The sequence below is a fragment of the Crinia signifera genome, chromosome 2 (assembly GCF_055691185.1).
Source record: "Crinia signifera chromosome 2, ASM5569118v1, whole genome shotgun sequence".
Taxonomy (NCBI): Eukaryota; Metazoa; Chordata; class Amphibia; order Anura; family Myobatrachidae; genus Crinia; species Crinia signifera.
In genome coordinates, this window is record NC_139218.1 from 344,073,405 (window position 1) to 344,092,822 (window position 19,418).

The 19,418-nt window shown below is 44.2% G+C and overlaps 1 protein-coding gene across 1 annotated transcript; it reads left to right on the forward strand.

Annotated features, from left to right (window-relative positions):
* Positions 1 to 5,209: 5,209 nt before the first annotated feature.
* On the forward strand, positions 5,210 to 19,334 carry LOC146058543 (keratin, type II cytoskeletal cochleal-like). The gene is made up of 9 exons (XM_083170829.1): positions 5,210 to 5,650; positions 8,980 to 9,188; positions 12,136 to 12,196; positions 12,914 to 13,009; positions 13,675 to 13,839; positions 15,772 to 15,897; positions 16,005 to 16,225; positions 16,742 to 16,776; positions 19,210 to 19,334. Exons 1-9 carry the CDS (start codon positions 5,210 to 5,212, stop codon positions 19,332 to 19,334), a joined length of 1,479 nt encoding a protein of 492 aa, XP_083026955.1.
* The last annotated feature ends 84 nt before the right edge of the window (positions 19,335 to 19,418 follow it).

Here is a 19,418-nt window from a genome sequence, read left to right on the forward strand (position 1 = left end):
AATAAGGTCGACAGTCAATAGGTCAACCACTATTGGTCAACAGGCCATATGTCAACGCATGAAAAAGGCGGACGCAAGCAATATGTCCACATGGAAAAAATAAACATGAAAAAGGTTAATGTGAGTCTTTGACGGTTTTTGGTCACTATGTGAACATAGGTCGACATAGTGTATAAGCTGCAGATGTCTATCGATGACATCATAAATGAAACTATAAAAGGCCTGGTCAACCAATGGCTCTCCTGATCTTGTGAAACTACACAACCCAGCATGCTGTGCAATAGTTTTGGCAAAGCTGTGGCAAGGCATGCTGGGATTTGTAGATCCACAACAGCTGGAGAGCCACAGGTTGGCCAGGCATGAACTCAGTGTCGGAACTTACGAGTCGTTGGCCCAGGTGCAAAACTACATTTTTGGGCCCTCCTATTCCATTCCAACCCAAGTTCACAATATGCCACACAGCAGTGGGTGGCAGAAGTGGGCCCCTTAGTCTTCAGGGGCCCCGGTGCAATGCACCTGCTGCACCAATGGTAGTTCCGCCTCTGCATGAACTACAAGATGACTGAGTGACACTGAAATTCCTGGGCTATTTATTGTTTATTAACAGTTTTCTAAATAGTGCCAGCATATACCATACCTCCAAACATTTTGTACCCCAAGGTCGGGAGTTATGCATAGGGTAGCTGTGCCAGTGTTGAAAAGGGGTGTGGCCTAACCTAAAGGTGGCATGGCTTAGCAGGAATGACAATCCTGTTTTTTGGTGTTTTTGCTGCATTTTTAGATGTATCAACGTGAGGCCGCCACCTTTCCGCAACAGAGGATGATGCCAGCTTTTACTGGCATTACCCTATAGAAGCCTATGGGCTTCTTAGCACATCCCCACCTCCCCGCATTAGACCCTGTCCCCCACAAAGCTCACACCAGATCACCTTCAAGCTGATTCCAGAGACTCCTTCAATTCCAGCCAATTCAAGTAATTCCTTTGGTTCTAGCTGATTTCAAGACACAGCCCCGGTCCCTGTGGACTATTGGTCTTTGCATCAACTACTGTGGACTCCTGCTGCTTCCCTGCCCACTTCTGACCTCCATGCTATCTGATTATGGCTTGGTGCTCTGAACTCTCATATCCTCTGCGAGAGTCTACTATCTATGCAGAAAATCCCTATCAAGCCACCCCACTTCAACTTTCACACTTCCACTTTTCTCCAGCCCCCCAGCCACACGCCAGATCAAGGTCAAGCCAATCCAAACCCTCAAGCAAAGATGCAAGATACAAATACATATTACATATCTGTCTGTCCTTAAACAATCAAAAGGAAATCTTCCTTACTGAGTATTCCAAGTGGAGATATCAATTAAGTAATGCAGGAATATGGCTGCTTCTTCGTACTGCCAGTAGGAGGGTCAGGGTGAAATCAACCAATCACAAATGTATAGACAGTGCTCTTGATAGTCACCATAATCATTGCCTAGTGTAGCATCAGGCTTTGCAAAACTTCTAATGCCACATTCATGTGAGCCATGCCTGCCTACTTTTGAAAAAGCATGTCATCGAGATTGTGAAGGTAGAGCCATAGATGTGTATGGCCCCAAAGCAGTTAAGTGGCCACGAGAAACCTTATTTAAAATGTATGTAGATTAGGGATTATCGTGCCTTATAACCAGAGCATGGAAATGGCACTGACGATTCCAACTATATCTCTGATATCTATTTATTCCCCCCAAAATTTAACAGTTGTATAATATGGGTAAGGTACAATTAGGGAGATTGCTAGACTCTTCAGGGAGTCAGGAACATTGCTACTATTTCATGGAACGGAGGATGGTTGGCAACTATGATGTGAACCCTTACACCCTTACTGCTCTCTGCTTTCCTGCCCACCACATTCTAGGGATAATCTCTGTTCATGAAGAAGCACACGGAAAGGTTTCCATACAGTGCATATGCGGAAGCAAATGACGCCTTGCATGAATGTTAGTGACACTGGATTGCACAGCCGCCTCTGTACAATTCCTTACAATCATGAATCTGTCCCATTATAGGGTCATTATAGAATCGTCATCATCTATACTCCAATATGAAGTAACAGATCCTCCCTCACTGTATATACTCATAACATTATATTAATTACATTTAATGCCTCTAATTATCTTAAAATAACATATTTTGGATGACTAAAACTCAATCTTTGTCATTTCTCTGCTAATACAGAAACTCAATAGAATGAGCTAACATCTAGCTACAGTGACATGTAGTCTGCAAAGGGGCGTAAGTTCATCCAAGGCGCCCGGAGGCAAGTTGGAGTTTGATGCCCCCCTCTTAAACAAAGGGAAAACAAATATGGTGTGTGTAAGTATAATTTGTGTGTTCTTACATAATTATATCAATATCACTCGCAGCAGTGGCGCAACTGAAAATATTGAGCCATCTCGCTGGATAAAGCTTCAGACGCCCCTCTACCTTTGTCAGCTGCCCCCCAATCCCTTGCATGATACCTGCTCATTGTCAAGGGGATTCCTCTGTCCGCGGGTCTATTGCTTCTGCTCTGCTTAAAAATGTCCCTCCCAAAATAGCCACTGCACTCCTCTATTATTCATAATAACTGTCCCCTATGAGGCATCAACCATTTTGGTTTCGCTTGCCACTGGTTCTGTTCTCCCTCTATGGGGGTCGTGGACCCCCACAAGGGAGACTAGCCCCTGTCTATCGGATCCCCTCTGTTGAAGCACCATTAGTCGGGATTCCAATGTTGGTATACTGACTGTCGGGACCCCGATTGTCGGACAGTTGTCTGGCACTCGCGCTCGCAAGTAGTCAACACTGATGGAACTGGTGAGAGGGAGAGAGAGGGCCTCTAAGTGACTAGCCCCAACAGTCCTTGCTTCCTCTTGTGGTATGCTGTCACTTGAGGCAGCTTATAGTCTCACTACAATGAGAGAGAGAGGAGCCAGGGTTCTCTCCCCCCTAGAGATCGGTGCGAAACTCCCAGAGGCATTGGAGACTACTGCCTCCAAGATTCTAGTCCTGAAAGGGCATCTACATGTACAGCAGCACCTGTGTTGTTTATGTAGGATCCCATTGTGACCACTGTTCTTCCAACGGAGCTCTGTGATGCACTTGCTGTAGAGTTAATTGGCTTTGTCCCAGGAGCCCCGCTAACACCTGCAATAGGGGAAAGGATGGCTCCTACCTGGTATTGCCCAGCCTGAGCAAATGGCTCAACATGCTGCTGGACTATGAGATGGGACCCACCAGTGAACGCTAATTCTTAATTTTGCAGAATGCTGAACCTTGTCAGTCTGACGCACCTGCCATTGTGACACAGCATAGCGCTATTTATAAAGGTGGGGAGTGGGTGGGCACTAAAGTCCAACTTGCCTCCGGGCGACTGGGATCAACTTACACACCTGGAGAGAGCATTCCTCCCAATATCTTCATCCCAGGAAGAGGACCACTCGTGCGGTGAAAACGGGCATGGTCTATGCAAATTAAGGCATTTCATATGAAAATGAGGATGGAGTTTGGCCCCCATTTTCCACCCTCTGCGCCTCTGAATAGATGCTGTGCACATGCACAACGTCTAATCCATTCAGGCTGGGGGGACTCTCATTACATAGAGACACGAAATATCACTTAACAGTGGGTGAATGAAAAGTACCTACCACAGTCTGACCATAGGAAAAACAAGCTATGTGGCCCATTGATTGTAAGCTAGAGTCTGCACAGTATAATCACCCCTTACCGGGTATCATTGCCGATGTTCATTTCACACCTTTACTGATTCCTGGTAGAAATCTCTCTCTCCAGTGTTGATGGAGAGAATGAAAATAAGAGCATGGTTTTCTAAATGTGCCGTGCCTGTAATAAATCACGTGCGCCTGTCAGTAAAGAGTCAGTATACTGCAACATGTTTATTTTTGTAAGTAGGATTCGGGAACTCACCAATCCAAAATATGGAACTGCATATAGATTTTCTGCATGTCAATCCTTGTACACATATTTTATGTTTACCTGGATTCAGACTAATTACACATTTATTCATGTACAGTATGTGTGACAATAAGGGGCTCTGAGAGCACTTTGATGCTTACTTTAGATGAAAGCAGCGCTGTAACAATAGGCAGCTAAGCAGGATTGTTGTAAAACTTTTCGGTTTACAGAGACACACACCTGACATAGGTTGACATAGGGCTGCAGTCAGGGCCAGTGCAAGGCTTCCCAGCACCCAAGGCAAGACTTGAGCTTACTGCTTCCACCACCACTCAAAAAAACATTTGCGCCCCCCTGCCGGGACAATTTCGGTACCCCCCCAGTTAAAAGACAAGACACCCCCCAACCCCAGCGAAAAGACAAGACCCCCCCGGGAAGTTGGCAGGGGGGTCCGTGCGGCGCGGAGGTACCTGCGTTCAGGCAGAGGTCCCTGCGGCGATGAGTATGACATTGCCGGTGTCCCTGCAGTGACCAGGAAACAACGCGCTATCTGTCGCCCGGTGGCGCGGGAAGCGCTTCTGACTTTGAAAACACTGGCCACACGCTGATTGGCTGAGATTCAGCCAACCAGCGTGCGCCCAGTGTTTTCAAAGACCCTCATGCTCGCTCCCCGCTACAGACTGCTGGGGGGGAGTAACAATAGAGCCCGCAGACCCTCGGCGCCTCCCCGCCGTCGCGGTGGCTGCGGCGCTATAGTTACGCCACTGGGTTCACAGACCCGGATGACCAGTCAGCTGTGGGGATCGCAAAGGGCAGCTCTTATTAAAAGTATAATTAAATATATCTTTGTGAGCCTCACATAACTGACCCCTAATAAGATGACATAGAGACTTTTTTAGAAATTAAATACCTTTAATCCATTTTTTCAATTATCCACTTTATTTATATTATTATGGGACATTGCAGTGAGGTAAGGAAGCTCAAAGAGATGTTTATAGTGATTTTGTTTTAAAGTTTTTCATCTTAAATAATGCTGTAGGTGTGTTGATGCTTTGCATCTATTTAACTAGGAGGACTGCAGTGTATAATGTCAGAAATCCAAGCTCATAAGAGACAATTACAGGGTCCTAGTCAAACATCAAAGTGACCAAACCCAGTTCTATGGGAGTATAAATGGATAATATCTTTGCTGTTTATTTAGAGGGATTCACACACAACTTACTGCACATTTAGCTCCAGAATTACTGTACAGACCATTGTCCCGTGATCATAAGCAATATGTCCCATCAGTCACATCATTCTACCTACAGCAGTGCCGGTTCTGGACACAAGAATTTCAGCTCATCTTCGGCTTGCATACCAGCTGTAAACAAACATGGTGCTAGCTCCTTAAGCACAAAGAAAGTATCCATTGGACATAAGGTGTTTCCAAGTTTTGGTAGCAAAAGTGTGTACAGTGTTGTGTCAGGTGGACACAAAATGTCAGTTGGAAGCTTCCACCCGGTACGATATGGACATGGATATGGTCACAGTTTTGGTGGATCTAGCCATGGATATGGTGGAGCATCTTCCTCTGCAGGCATCACCTCTGTTACTGTGAACCAAAGTCTCTTGGCGCCACTCAACCTTGCCATCGACCCAAACATCCAGCGAGTGAGAACTGATGAAAAAGATCAAATCAAAGGTCTTAATAACAAGTTTGCCACTTTTATTGACAAGGTGAGTGAACTACGCCATGCTCAGCCCCAATAGGAACATATATGAAACCTCTAGCACATCTCTTGTATTGTTATGTAACTCATTGCAACCAACAGATTACAATCTCTGTAGTGTCATATTGATAGCTGTTAGCAGATTATAACATACAGCTGTGAGCAGCTTTAACTATGCAGTGTATTTTGTATATTTTTACAGCATGGGATATACAGTGTTACTTAATTTTTTTAATGCAAAGATTTCATTGTATTGTAATTTTAATCAAGAGAGATATCAGTTATTCCATCTTATTTTCTACCCAAGCCTCAGAGGGCTAGATTGATCAAGGTTGGAGAGAGATAAGCTCCTAACTCTCCTGTTACAGGCTGTGTCTGGGAAATAACAGAAGCCGATTGGTTAGTACTTTATCTCTCGCCGACCATGTGCTGTAGCGGGAAATCGCTAAGCACATATATACACACATATATATATATATATATATATATATATATATAAATATATATATATATATATATAATATATATATATATATATATATATATATATATATATATATATATATATATATATATATATATATACATTTTATCATATATGTAGTATATGTGGTGGATGGATCCCCAAGGGATATCAACAGCGCTGTATGCATCATTGGGTGGGATGTGTCTAAACTGAAATCTAAATTGCAACAATAAAGCATTCTAACATTTGTGGGCTACATGCAAAAGCAGACAGTATTTACCTTGCACAGAGAAAAATACTTTACCACCAAAATCTAAATCTCTCTGCACGTCACATCTGACCCACCAGCAGCACAACAGTTGCTTGCTCTTTTGCTTTAATTACAAATATGAATTAGGCCCCATGCATGTACACTTTAACATGGTGCACCTATAATAAAGTGCAGACGTGATTAGATGAAACTTAAGAGTGAGGGAACATCAGGACTGTTACATGTACCACAATTATACATTTATAGCATTCCTTTACAAATGTGCTTTCTGTGGAGTGCAAAATAAAGATGCACAGTGCAAAAGGTGTTATTGATTGTAAGGCTCACAGAGGTGACAGGAAAAGTACATTTTTGGGGATAAAAATGTTAAGAAGGCCATGGCTATAAAGGAGACAGAAAGAGGGGGGGGGGGGTGAACAATCGCACTGGCAGTGTTTATAAGGTAACCCCTTGTTTCAATCAATATTCATAGACTTTATTATGTGGGGTGTGCTGTCACTTCAACAGTAATTTGAGCAATAACAAGGGAAGAGAAGAAAGACTGTTATGTACGTGACGCACTGTTAGGACAAGAAAAATTAATAAAATGTAACCTTTAATTGTTTATATTAAGATTTGCGACATATAAAAACAATTGCCAAGGAGGCAAAGAGGAAGAAACAAAGTGTTTTTAAAAGAAGGGATATAGATCCTCTCAAATTGAACCCCAATGTCCTGTTCCCAGTGTAATTGCTAGATTAGGTGTGTGTTGCTGTATATCTTACAGTGTGTACCCACTCATGAAATGAACAAATCTGTTACAATTTTCACTTAATTAAGTTACTTTTGTTTAATATTAGTTTATAACACAGATTGCTCCCAAGGACTGTGCAGATAAATTAGGACAGCAAAGTAAATATGTCTGTTTGGTCCTTTTAAACTTTAAAAAAGGGTTGCCGCCTAGTATCTGCACAGATATTGCGCAGTGTGTAGCACGGTCTTAAATAATAACAGACTACGGTGCTGGCTGGTAGTACACGTGCCGTATTTCACATCTAACGTGTACCCGTTAGATCTGATATAGGGAACACAAATCGGCTGTTAGTGTTCTCCGCCGTTTGTTTAGTTCCTCTCTGCAGGGAAAGTGGCTTGTACGTATGCCACTGTTCCCGGCTGTGCTGGTAGTGCGTCGGTGTCTGTGGGGAGATCACAGTCAGTGGTGAGGCTGTGATTTTCCAACTCGCAGACCCTCGTCGCGCTCCGTCACTTGACACTATGCCTAACAGAGGGACGCACCGGCCGGGTGCTGTATTTGCACTGGCGTGCTGTAATCACATCTGAGTCTTGGGAGACCATGGTCAGGTTCTGACCCCACAGCTCCTATCAGATGCGCCCTCTGTGAGTGGATACTGTAATGCCCTATACATCAATCAAAATACATTTCATGGGGGAAGGGGACATGGGGATATTTCACTAAGTGTGTCTGGTCAACGCGCGTGTCGCCACCAGCTTCATCAGGACCAACATAAAGGAGACAGTTTAGCTCCCCCCTGCCCAAAAAATTGTGGTGCCCCCCTTCTTTAGTAAATTATGACAATGGTGCAGACTGGTTACCTGGGCCACTGTGCGCCGCCATGTGTAGTGCTGCAGCTCCCCAAGAGTGACGTGCGCCCATGCGGAGTAACAGGGAGGACATCCTATATGCTGACATACTGTAGCCTTCCGTCACCAGCCTTGGCTTCCAAGGACTCACCGGGGATACTAGCAGAAGTGTGTGCGGGTAATGACACCGGCCACCCCCAGACGCAGAGGAGGCGAGGAGACTGGGGAGGGGGGATGGGCATGTCACCTATGGTGCCCAGTTACAGTACACAGCCACTGCCGCCCACTACTACTGAGTGATAGCAAACTGTGTATTCGTATAGGACAGCTGGTATTTTCCAGTGCACCCCGAGACCACTGGCTCCCCAAGCCACAGCTGGGGCTGCCACACCATAGTTACGCCACTGAGTTCTGAAGAAAACTGTAAGAAATGGATTCCTATACTGCAAATACAAACACAATGAGATAATGTTGATATGCTATACAGCAGGGTTTCCTACCTTCCAGGAATGGCCAGGAGGCTCCCGAAAATTGTGTCCCTCTCCTGGCCCCCGGAAAGGTGGGCAATCCTCCCGGGATGACGTCTACATCAGGCTCCACCCCGAAGTGCTGCTGACAGTCTCCTCTTCTTCTTCTTCTTCTTCTTTGGTCATCACTACGTGGATCTGAATGCTTGTGCTTGTTTGGTGCATCAAATTCACACCCATGGCGCGGAACTGCCATTATGTGATATCACTGTGCTGCGATATGGTGATGGCATTGTGCAAAATGCCACAGGAGTCACATGTGGTGATTGGCGCAGCAACAATGAGCGTAGCTACATTTGTATATACTGTAATGGCTCCTCAAAATAATTATTCAGGTATAGCACATACAGAATGTCTTTCTGCCTATCCGAGGGTACCCCAATAAGTTGAGCCAAAATGTCTCAGTCATACTAATCTATTGGGAACAATTTGAAGGTAACGTTTAAAGAAATAATTCAAACAAAGATTTTTTACATTTTGATTTTATATAGGTGCGATTCCTTGAACAACAAAATAAGATGTTGGAAACCAAATGGTCTCTTCTACAAGATCAGAAAACAGCCAAGTGTCAGATAGAACCGCTCTTTGAGGCTTTTATCAGCAATCTCAGGAGACAGCTGGAGAGTCTCACATGTGAGAGAGCGCGTCTGGAGGCAGAGAGAAGCGCTATGGAGGAAACAGTGGAAGAATTCAAGGGGAAGTGAGTATATATAGTAGATAGCACTTTGTAATGCTAGACCGATCACCACGATTGTGCAAACTCTATAAACTGATATTCTAACATTACCTTAGTTACAGCACTTAAAACTCCTGTCAGTTATATGGAGTCTCTGGTGCCTGCCACATAATTACCATAAAACATTAAATAACACATAACACAAATATAAAATGAAGATGCAGAGATATACGTTTGGCAGAGTATGGTCACCTGTTTCATTGCATGACATTAAAATAAGACTTATTTGAGGGACTAGTCGGACCTGTTTTCAATTGCGCTCCCCCGGCAGCTCCCCAGGAGGTCTACCCCAAACTTGGCACTTATAAATTTCCCAGGGAGCTGCTGGGGCAGGTTATGAGGAATCTGATGCGATATATCGCAGGTGCTAAAAATAACCCTCGATGTGCCGTTGATGATCCGATTCCAACATATCATACGTGCTGCATGTATGATCTACAGGATCCGATCTTATGCGCACAGGAACATGCATCAGATGGGACCTGATGTCAAACACCTTGGATTTGGCCCAATATCATCCAATATATCTGCCCGATCCATCAGAATTGGATCAAATCGGATCAAATCGGATCAAATCGGACCTGTGTATGGGGGCCTTTTTTCTATCAATGCAGAATGCACGTGTACAAATTTTGCTTATAAACTTGACTACTCATCCCAGCAAGGAGGTGCTGCTAAACCCGTATTGGGGGTTCTCACAGTATGGTCACCCCAAACAAATATTTAAATTATACCCCTTTCACACTCGCAAGCACTTGCACGCTGGGTACAAAATCCCAGCTGCGATCCAGCTTGCAAGCATTTTCACACTACCCAACGGACCCGGCATCAAGCCGGGCAGGTGACGTCATCTTGAGACGGGGCCGGCACTGGGAGATGTCAGCATATAGCCAACAACATTTATGAAACCAAACATACAAACAAGGCAGGAAGGGTGGAAAAGACCTGGGCCTATCAAACACTGAACTAAATATACTCTAGGGCAGGGGTTAAAGTGAGGGGGAACGGGGTGGAACTGAGTTACACCACCTCTAATGGTGAGGTGGAACATTTTAACCTCCACATTGGCCCTGCACAGTAATTCTCACAGAAAACCATTCTAGTTTGCAGGGGGATGCCAACCACTGGCTTTGTCTCTACCTAATGGGAGGAGGGGATCTAATTAGGTGGCATAGAGAAATGAGTTTCCGCACCTCTGCATGACCACTATATGCCCTGCTCTAGGGCTATATTCCCCTAACTATTCCATAGGCAAAACACCATGGGGTAAATTTACTAAGATGTGTTTTCTACTTCACATGTGATGTTGTTATGGGCAACCAATCAGAATCTCTTCTTATTTATTTAGCACCCTCCAGAAGATAGTAGACAGGATCTGAATGGTTGCCCAAAGCAACATCACATATAAAGTAGAATACACATCTTAGCAAATTCAGGGGCAAACGCAGGATTTTAAAGGGGGGTTTCCAGATGGAATAAATAATAAAAAATTATATATATATATATATATATATATATATATATATTTGTAGTACGGTCCGGCACTCCCTCTTGGTCAGCAACTGCCCCGGTGCCTGTCTCAGCAATCAATGTAGTAGAAGAAAAAGACTGGCACTCGTAGGTCTTTTAAAAGTTGTATTAAACAAACAGTGGAACAACCAACGTTTCGGGGCTGCGCCCCTTTGTCAAGGTGTGAACCACACACATATATATATATATATATATAGAGAGAAAAGGGAGATCAGAGTGCGCTAGTAGACCAATAAATGTCACTTGATAAAAAAGAGTATATTTAATATAAAATACAAATAAGAAGTACAAATAAATCATGTACAATAAAAAGACCCTTCTCGAGGTGTCACAAAGATACAATTAGTGAACATCAATGGTAATTGCTCAAAGATTTCTTAATCACAAAACGGAAGGCCCAACGCGTTTCGTCTGAACCAGACTTCATCAGGGGCAGAAATTGCGGACAGCAGTAACTGTAATTTACAATGATATGTTACATCAGTAAAATTCATAATTACAATATCACAACAGAAAGGAGACATTTGAGGAAGAACAGGAGAAGGAGATGGCGAAAAACAATAATGACCACATAAGGTCGAAATTAGACATTAGTAATTTAAGTGATAAGTTATGACAATCAATTTAGTTCGAGAAAATTAGCAGAAAAATTAATTGAATCGGTTGAAAATTCACCCATAAGCACCACGTGATAATTACTGATAATTCACATTTAGTAATTATCACGTGGTGCTTATGGGTGAATTTTCAACCGATTCAATTAATTTTTCTGCTAATTTTCTCGAACTAAATTTTCTCGAACTTTGTATTTTATATTAAATATACTCTTTTTTATCAAGTGACATTTATTGGTCTACTAGCGCACTCTGATCTCCCTTTTCTCTCTATGTCTATTTGATTGGGTCTTTTCTAACAGAGGACCCTTCAGAGTTGCTGCTCTCACTCTATTAGCGCAGGAAAGGGTTTTTTCCTTTTATATATATATATATATATATTTATATCAGAGGTGTGGCTATACAGACTTAAGCGTTTCGGTACTTTACTTGCACCTGGCGACTGTGCATTTGTTTGATTTAGAAATAGAAATAAACCATATATATTTTACAGTTCAAAAATCATATATATATTTTTTTATTTGCTTCATCGGGGGGGGGGGGGGGGGGTTTCTGGGTATTCGGACACCCCCTGGGTGCGCTTCTGAACCCCCCCCCCCCCCCAACCCTGCTTAAACCGCATTAGGAATAAAGTGCTTTCAGTTTTTTAATAATTATCCATCTAGTGCAAATAAGACTAAATAGACCTACAAGTAATTGCTGAAGTGCATATTTTGCATCTAGTGACTAAATTCTTCTACATTTACTTCAACATTTTAATCTAACAGATATGAGGAGGAACTGAACAGACGCACAGCTGCAGAAAATGAATTTGTCAACCTTAAGAAGGTAAGTGACAATAAGGCTACAACTAGGGAGGGGTGACATGTGCAACCCCCACAGAGCATCAGAAGGCAGGGGGCGCTATTCTTCAGCATTTGTCAATTTTCTGTTTTCATGAATCTCACTTGCAACTTCCTCTTCTTCAGTCTTCAGGATCACCTGGCCGCCCCCATCCTCCCCTCCCTAAGGGGTCGACTCAGACTTCCACACACTGGTCCAAATTTGTCCGCTGTCTGACGGTGGGGCTACTGCACATGGGCATTGTCAGTAATGTTCATGTACAAAGCCCAGCTATGAGTGCATTTCACCCTTGCCAAGGAGCTCACAACCTGACTAAGGTGGTGGAGGTGGGTGGTGGCGGGGTGTACCCCAGTGTTTCATGGGCATGCCCACCAAATTGGTGGGGATGTTCAAAGACACGCTGGGAGTGCCTGGCCAAATGCCAGCATTCCTTTGCCTGCTACGAATGGGTGCATGATGTTGGTGACTGCCCGAACTCGCTTACATCAGTGCAGCCACTGGGCGACTCCTGGGTCACACCGCAGCTGCAAGCGCCAGGGAGAGGAGGAAAGATCATTTGGTGGTAAATAACCATCAGATGATTTTTCCTCTCTGCGTGCGCTAGTGAACGGATGTGTAACCATTTTTCCGTTTTCATCCTTCTCATTGCACGATTTACTTTCACCTTTCCACAAGCTGCCACATTTTTTTTTCTGTCTTTAGGACGTTGATGAAGCGTTTATGAACAAGGCTGAACTACAAGCTAAAGTCGACTCACTAACAGATGAAATAAACTTCCTGCGCACCCTTTATGATGTGGTACGTTCTTATGCTGTATAGTGTATAGCTTTCATTCAGATCATCGGCGGGAGATGTTTTATTCAGATCATTGCTGGAAGTGCTGGATACAGGCCTAATCAGGAAGATTTTGAAAAACAGCAATTATTTGCAAGGCATGGTTTTGCTATGTCAATTATTGCAGCTTTAAAAAAGGTCTGAGTTCAACTGGCGTCTGCACCCCCGTTGAACTTGGACTCTATCATATTCCGACGCACCTGTTTATTTTGATCATACGCAGAAAGGTAAGCAAGCATATAGGTCTTTATCATTGGTGGCAATGGTGCCCCAGAAACTTTAATTTGTTACTGACATTTTATAGGAATAAGAAGTTATTTTTATTGCCAATTTATCAAAAATCCTCTTGCTATGACCGTGGCTCTAAAAAGAACTTGCCCCAGTGAACAGTGGAAAGTAACGTCATAGCTACCAGGTTTTGACCCATCTTACGTACTGTGAATGCATGGTCTTATGGGGATCCAAAGATCATTCTCCATCAAAAAGGTCGTTAAGGGGAAAAAGTCATTCAGAGAATGCTAAGTAGGCAATTTTTGAAGCCTATTTATACCTCTTTCACACTGCACAAATAACCCGCATCCGACTCAGGCGATTATTGTAGCACTCTTATTGATTGATATTCTTTACAGGAAATTGCTCAGCTCCAGGATCAGATTTCAGATACTTCCGTGGTTGTGACTATGGACAACAGCCGAGACCTGGACCTAAACAGCATCATCACAGAGGTTAAAGGTCAATATGAAGATATTGCTAATAAGAGCAGAGCAGAGGCAGAGTCATTATACCAATCCAGGGTAAGCCTACTGCTTATCCACTGTGTAGTGATTTATGTCTTGTTTGCTGGATGATTGTCATGTGCAGGTCCATAACTAGAGGTGTGTGAGTGCTGGTGGTGCTGCTCGAGGTGCTGGGTCTAGGACAGTGTTTTCCAACATCATTCCTCAAGGACATGCTTGTCAGATTTCCTCATAGTGAAATGTGTTTGTAATGAATACACATATGCTGAAACATGCATTATTGGGATTCCCAGGGGACTTCAGTTGGGAAACACTAGCTTCTTCTTGAAGGTCTGTGAGATGCCTAGTTTTGAAAGTAGTCCCCTGGACCCCCAGAAGAGTCAATACATCTCCCATATCCTTCACACTTCCTCCATTTGGTGACAGGGTGGAGGCAGATGCTAATGGGGAGGCAGTGTAGAACAGGGAGGCAGAGGGTGTCAGGGAGAATCAGAAGATGGCAAAGTTTATAGGGAGAGACAAAGGGAGAAAGGGGAAGCCAAATTGTGGCATGTGGCTGAGGTAAATGGAGGAGGAAGTAGGCGATGGCGGTTATTGTGTCGGACTGAGAAGGCAGTGGCTGAAAGGGAAAAATAAGGGTGAAGGGAAGGCTGTAGGTAACAACAGAAGGCAGTGGGTGACAGGATGAGCAGAGGGAGGCAGAGGGTGGTAGGAAGAGGCAGTGCTTAACAGGAAGAGGGAAAAAGGTGAAAGGAGGATGCAGACAAAACAATGGAGTGGGTGGCACGAAGATGCAAAGTATGACAGTCCTGCCTTTACCTTGGCTATGCTGCATGTGTCCCCTGCATCCACTGAGACAGCTCTGCCAGCCATGGAGTGCCGGAGTCCCACAGCCTCAACAGTATCCGGACTCGTGATAGATTGACTCTAGGTCGACATATGTCCACATACACACAAAAAAAAAAACCATGAAAACTCATGTCGACCTTTTGAATGTCGCCCTTTTAAACCTGTTGACCTTTTGACTGTTGACCAATAGTGGTCAATGATATGACTGTAGTTCTAGACATTGTAGATCTAATATACTATAACCGCCTCCTCCAACCAGCTGCACAGCATGGATGCTGGAAGCATAATTGTCTGCTGTAGTACTGTTCTCCCCTACAGTCATCTTTCCACTGCATGTGATCTTAAAGGTCGTACTGGTGGCTATTCTCTGGTCAGGGTAAACCAGTAGCTGGAATGCCCAGCAGTGCCAGGGAGAAGCTTAGCTCATGTATAAATATATTGTAAATGTAATATTTTGTAATAAAAATAATTTACTCAATGGGCATCATTTAGTATGCTGTAACTTTGCATTCTCAGAACAGTGTGCAAATATAAGCACATGGGCCCCCTTCTCCCTATACCCCTGCTGTGATTTGTACTTAGCATACAGCTGAAACAAATATTGTTGTTGCCTACTATAATCATACTTCCAGACTTTTCGTTTCTCCTCTCCGGGAGAAGCCAATAGAGGAAACCTGCAGCAGTGGTTCTGGGGGCGGGGCCAGAGCCTGGCAGCATCCTTAGAAATGCCGTGATTTGCAAGTGTACAGGGCGGGGCTAATGTGATGTGATTTGCATCTTTTTAGCTTGCGTCCTCTGCAAACACCCTGCAAATGCCGGTATTTAATCTGCAGGGTAGGGAGATGTTGTTGGGGAGTGCAGTGGTCCAGGTGAAGGTGGGAGGCTTGCCCACCCTTCCGGGGGGCTGGGAGGGGGGACCCGACTTTTGGGAGCCTCCCAACCTTTCCAGGAGGGTAGGCAAGTATGACTATAATGCATCTTGATTATGGTTTAAATTCCGCTTAAGTGCAAAAATAGTGTTTTGTGTGCACTATTTAGGTGTAACACACCCACTTTGATATCTAGTCATAATCATCAGCTTTCTATTACAAATGGTAGATTCTGTAGATAATGGAACTGTGTTGTGTTCCTTCTGTGTAGTACGAAGAGCTGCGTATGACTGCAGGCAGGCATGGTGATGATCTTCGGAACACCAAGCATGAAATTGCTGAACTTCATCGCGCCATTCAGAGGCTTAAAGCAGAAATTGACAACGTGAAAGACCAGGTAATGCTAGTATACTAGAATAGCAAGAAACTTTCTATTTTTATTTTATCATTCATTCACCTATTTTTGTTTGCTTGTATATTGATTTCTTTGTTGGTTTTCTCCAGCGGGCTAAATTGGAGGCTGCCATATCAGAAGCTGAAGAGCGTGGAGAGGCAGCTGTCAGAGATGCCAAGAACAAGCTGGCTGAGCTAGAGGAAGCACTGCAGAAGGCCAAGCAGGACATGGCTCGTCAAATGAGAGAATACCAGGAGTTAATGAATGTCAAACTTGCCTTGGACATTGAGATCGCCACCTACAGGAAATTGCTGGAAGGAGAGGAATGCAGGTACATATCTGCCTGGTGTACACAGGCCAAAGCGATATAAACACCTGAAAACATACATACTGTACCTACTTTTTCTTTCTCTTCTCTGAGAGAATCCTGGAGAGGAGACTGTCAAGACCACTTCGGGGCGGGGACTGATCTTGATGTCATCATGCCCCACCCCCATTGTGGCAAATACCATGATTATCGGATCTACGAGGAGGGGACTGGGCTAAAATGATGCAAAAGGTGGTGCGATTCATAATGAATCTCATCATCGTAGCCCCGGTAATCTGGGCATTGTACAGCGCGGGTGGGGCTACAATTATACATTATCGCATTCACGCCCCTGCATTGCCCTCCCTTGTTGAGGTCACACCCCCTCCTGCATGGGACAACAAAAGTTAGCAAGCATGGAAAATCAGTACAAATGGTTACCAAGCAACACAAGAAACTTGTAAGGCAATAGTCTTTAGGGGAGTTATTCATTTATGCATATTTGTAGTTTTTTATATATGTATATTCTTTGTATTTTAGGATATCTGGAGGAGGTAATGACTCTGTGAGCATCTGTAAGTATAACAGACTCTTTACGCTAATTATGATGTTATTGTATTAGTTAGTTGTAGCTACTCACAGTATGTGAGAGCCTGAATCTTCAGTGATGGTTCATTAAGTCAGATGTATCAAACTGCTGAAAAAGTTTTTTAAAATAATGGGTCCCTCTTCTCCGGCATAACGTGGAAAACCGGGCACTCATTATGGGCAGATGTATGATTCCCCGATAAGGAGAGCTGTTATGCCTAGCGTTAACGGCTCTCCTTATCGTCTCCCTCCGGTGTTCAGCACATGCACAGTGTGCTTCCCCCCCCCCCCCCCCCCCCCCCGGGCCAGCTCTAATGGGCATGCGCTAGATCTCGCTAAAACCGCAATATCTCCAGCGCAGCACGAGCCAGAAGCAGGGCTAGCATTGTCCCCACAGTGGGGGATAGGACAATGCTAGCCCGGTTGTGGCGATTTAATGCCTGGGCAGCTGTTAATACATCGCCCCGGCCGCTAAACACTGGGGGGGGGGAGGAATTACAGCGGACGTTAGGTGCGCTAGAGAAACATTAGGCTAAAGGTAATCCCCCTCTAGTTAACCAGCGTAAGTGCATTTATGCACTTAACTCTGGTTCATATGTCTGCCCCATTATGTGAAATGCTGGGAAGTGGGTGTCGACCAGTGTACAGAGTGTAGGTCTGTCGTAAAGGATGAATAAGGAAAGACAATAGCTATTACAGTAACTATTGCACTAGTGTCAGGGCCAGATTAAGGGGGGGAGTGCACATGGGGTCAGTACCTCTGGGCCCCCCTCTAGCTAGGGGCCCCTGTGGTCACCATGTATTTATATATATATATATATATATATATATATATATATATATATATATTTTAGCTAAAGGGTTTGTGCATGGGAGTGGGGTAGTGCTGCAGCTTCAACTATCTGCTAATATGACAATGATTAATGGTGCTGAGCATCAGAAGCCAAGGCACACTGACTGCACAAGTGTGCAGTGCATTACTGGGAGTTGACTAAGTCCCATGACACTTTGCACAAGAGGGCAGAAGCTAAGAGGTTTGTGTTGAGCTCTGATTGGTGGAGCTCATGACATGCTTCTCAGGCCCATGGAGGACAGCAGCCTCATCATGGAAGGGTTTTTAATCAGAGGCTGCACTGAGTCTATGAGGTCCTACAGTCCTACAGAGTAAGGTACAGAGGGACAAACACAGGCTATTCATGTCGTATATATAGAGAGAGCGCTAATGTATACCACCACCTTCAAGAGATCAGATCAATATTAGATCAAATATGTCTCAGAAACAAATGTAATTATTTTTATTAAAACATCATAAAATATGATAAGACATCCGTTTCTTTGCAGTTCTGTTGGTAATAAACAGCATGGACAAAACCCAATATAATATTAATCCCCCCCCTCAGTTACCCATTGACCAAGTTTATACTGCCTTTACTCAGATTAAGCCCCGAAGGCTTAATCCGGCCTTGACTAGTGTTCTCATACACAAGGGCAGATGTATGAAGCAGTGATAAGGGAGAAGTGAGCCAGTGAAAAAGCTGTCCATGGCAACTAATCAGCTGCTCTGTATAATTTTATATTCTGCAAATTATAGATGTTACTTCAGTGCTGATAGGTTGTCATTGGCAACTCCACTAGGGACTTATTCTGGTTGATACGCAAGGCTGCAAATTTGTAGCCTTGCGAGTCCCCCAGATGCCGCCCGCCAAATGCCAGTCCGCCCACCCCCTAGCATGCCAGTCTGATTCGCACGGCCTGCAAATGTATGTTTAACATAAATGACAATTGAATGTTGTGGTGAGTGCACGCATTTCTAAAGTGACTCTCAGGTCACACTCGACAGGAACTGGGTGAGCAGATGACATCCTGTGATGTCAGCTGCCCGCCCCCGGCACCCACGTCACACTCGACAGGAACTGGGTGAGCAGATGACATCCTGTGATGTCAGCTGCCCGCCCCCGGCACCCACGTCACGGATCGATTACCATAGGAATGCCCAGCGTTGGGTGCGCCTCCTCTCTGCGCCCCCCGCCTGCAGTCCTGGGTGTGTGCGCCCGGTGAACAGTATGGTCACCATGGCCACACGCACACGGCGTATGCACATGTGCAGAAATGCGCATACGCAGAACATTGGTCCCCTGTGCGAACACGCGGGGGGGGGGGACCGAAGCAACCTGAATAAGGACCCAGGTCTATTCTTCTCCGTTACCACTACTTCATACATCTACCCCATAGAGGCACAAGCAAAACATTTATGTTTGTAGCTTAATTATTGTAGTGACCAATGTATAACATATTATTTTACACAAGGTATAATGATTTGGAAATGTGTACTGTAAACATGGTATACATTCCCAAAACTACCAGTGATCTAGAGTGTATTTAAGATGATTAATGTTCTACCTTCTTCTCTCTTATTAAAGCCGTCCTCCACTCCAGCAGCGGGGGACAGCACGGAGGAAGCAGCGGACATCACCACAAAAGTGGATATAGCAGCGGCAGTATATCCAATGGAAAATACAGCTCCGGATATGGCCATGGATGTTAATGAAAAAGGGGCTGTTCTTTAGTTTTACAGGGTGCCAAGCACAGCTTCTAAAACCTATATATAGAAAGGAGTCATCAGAAATAA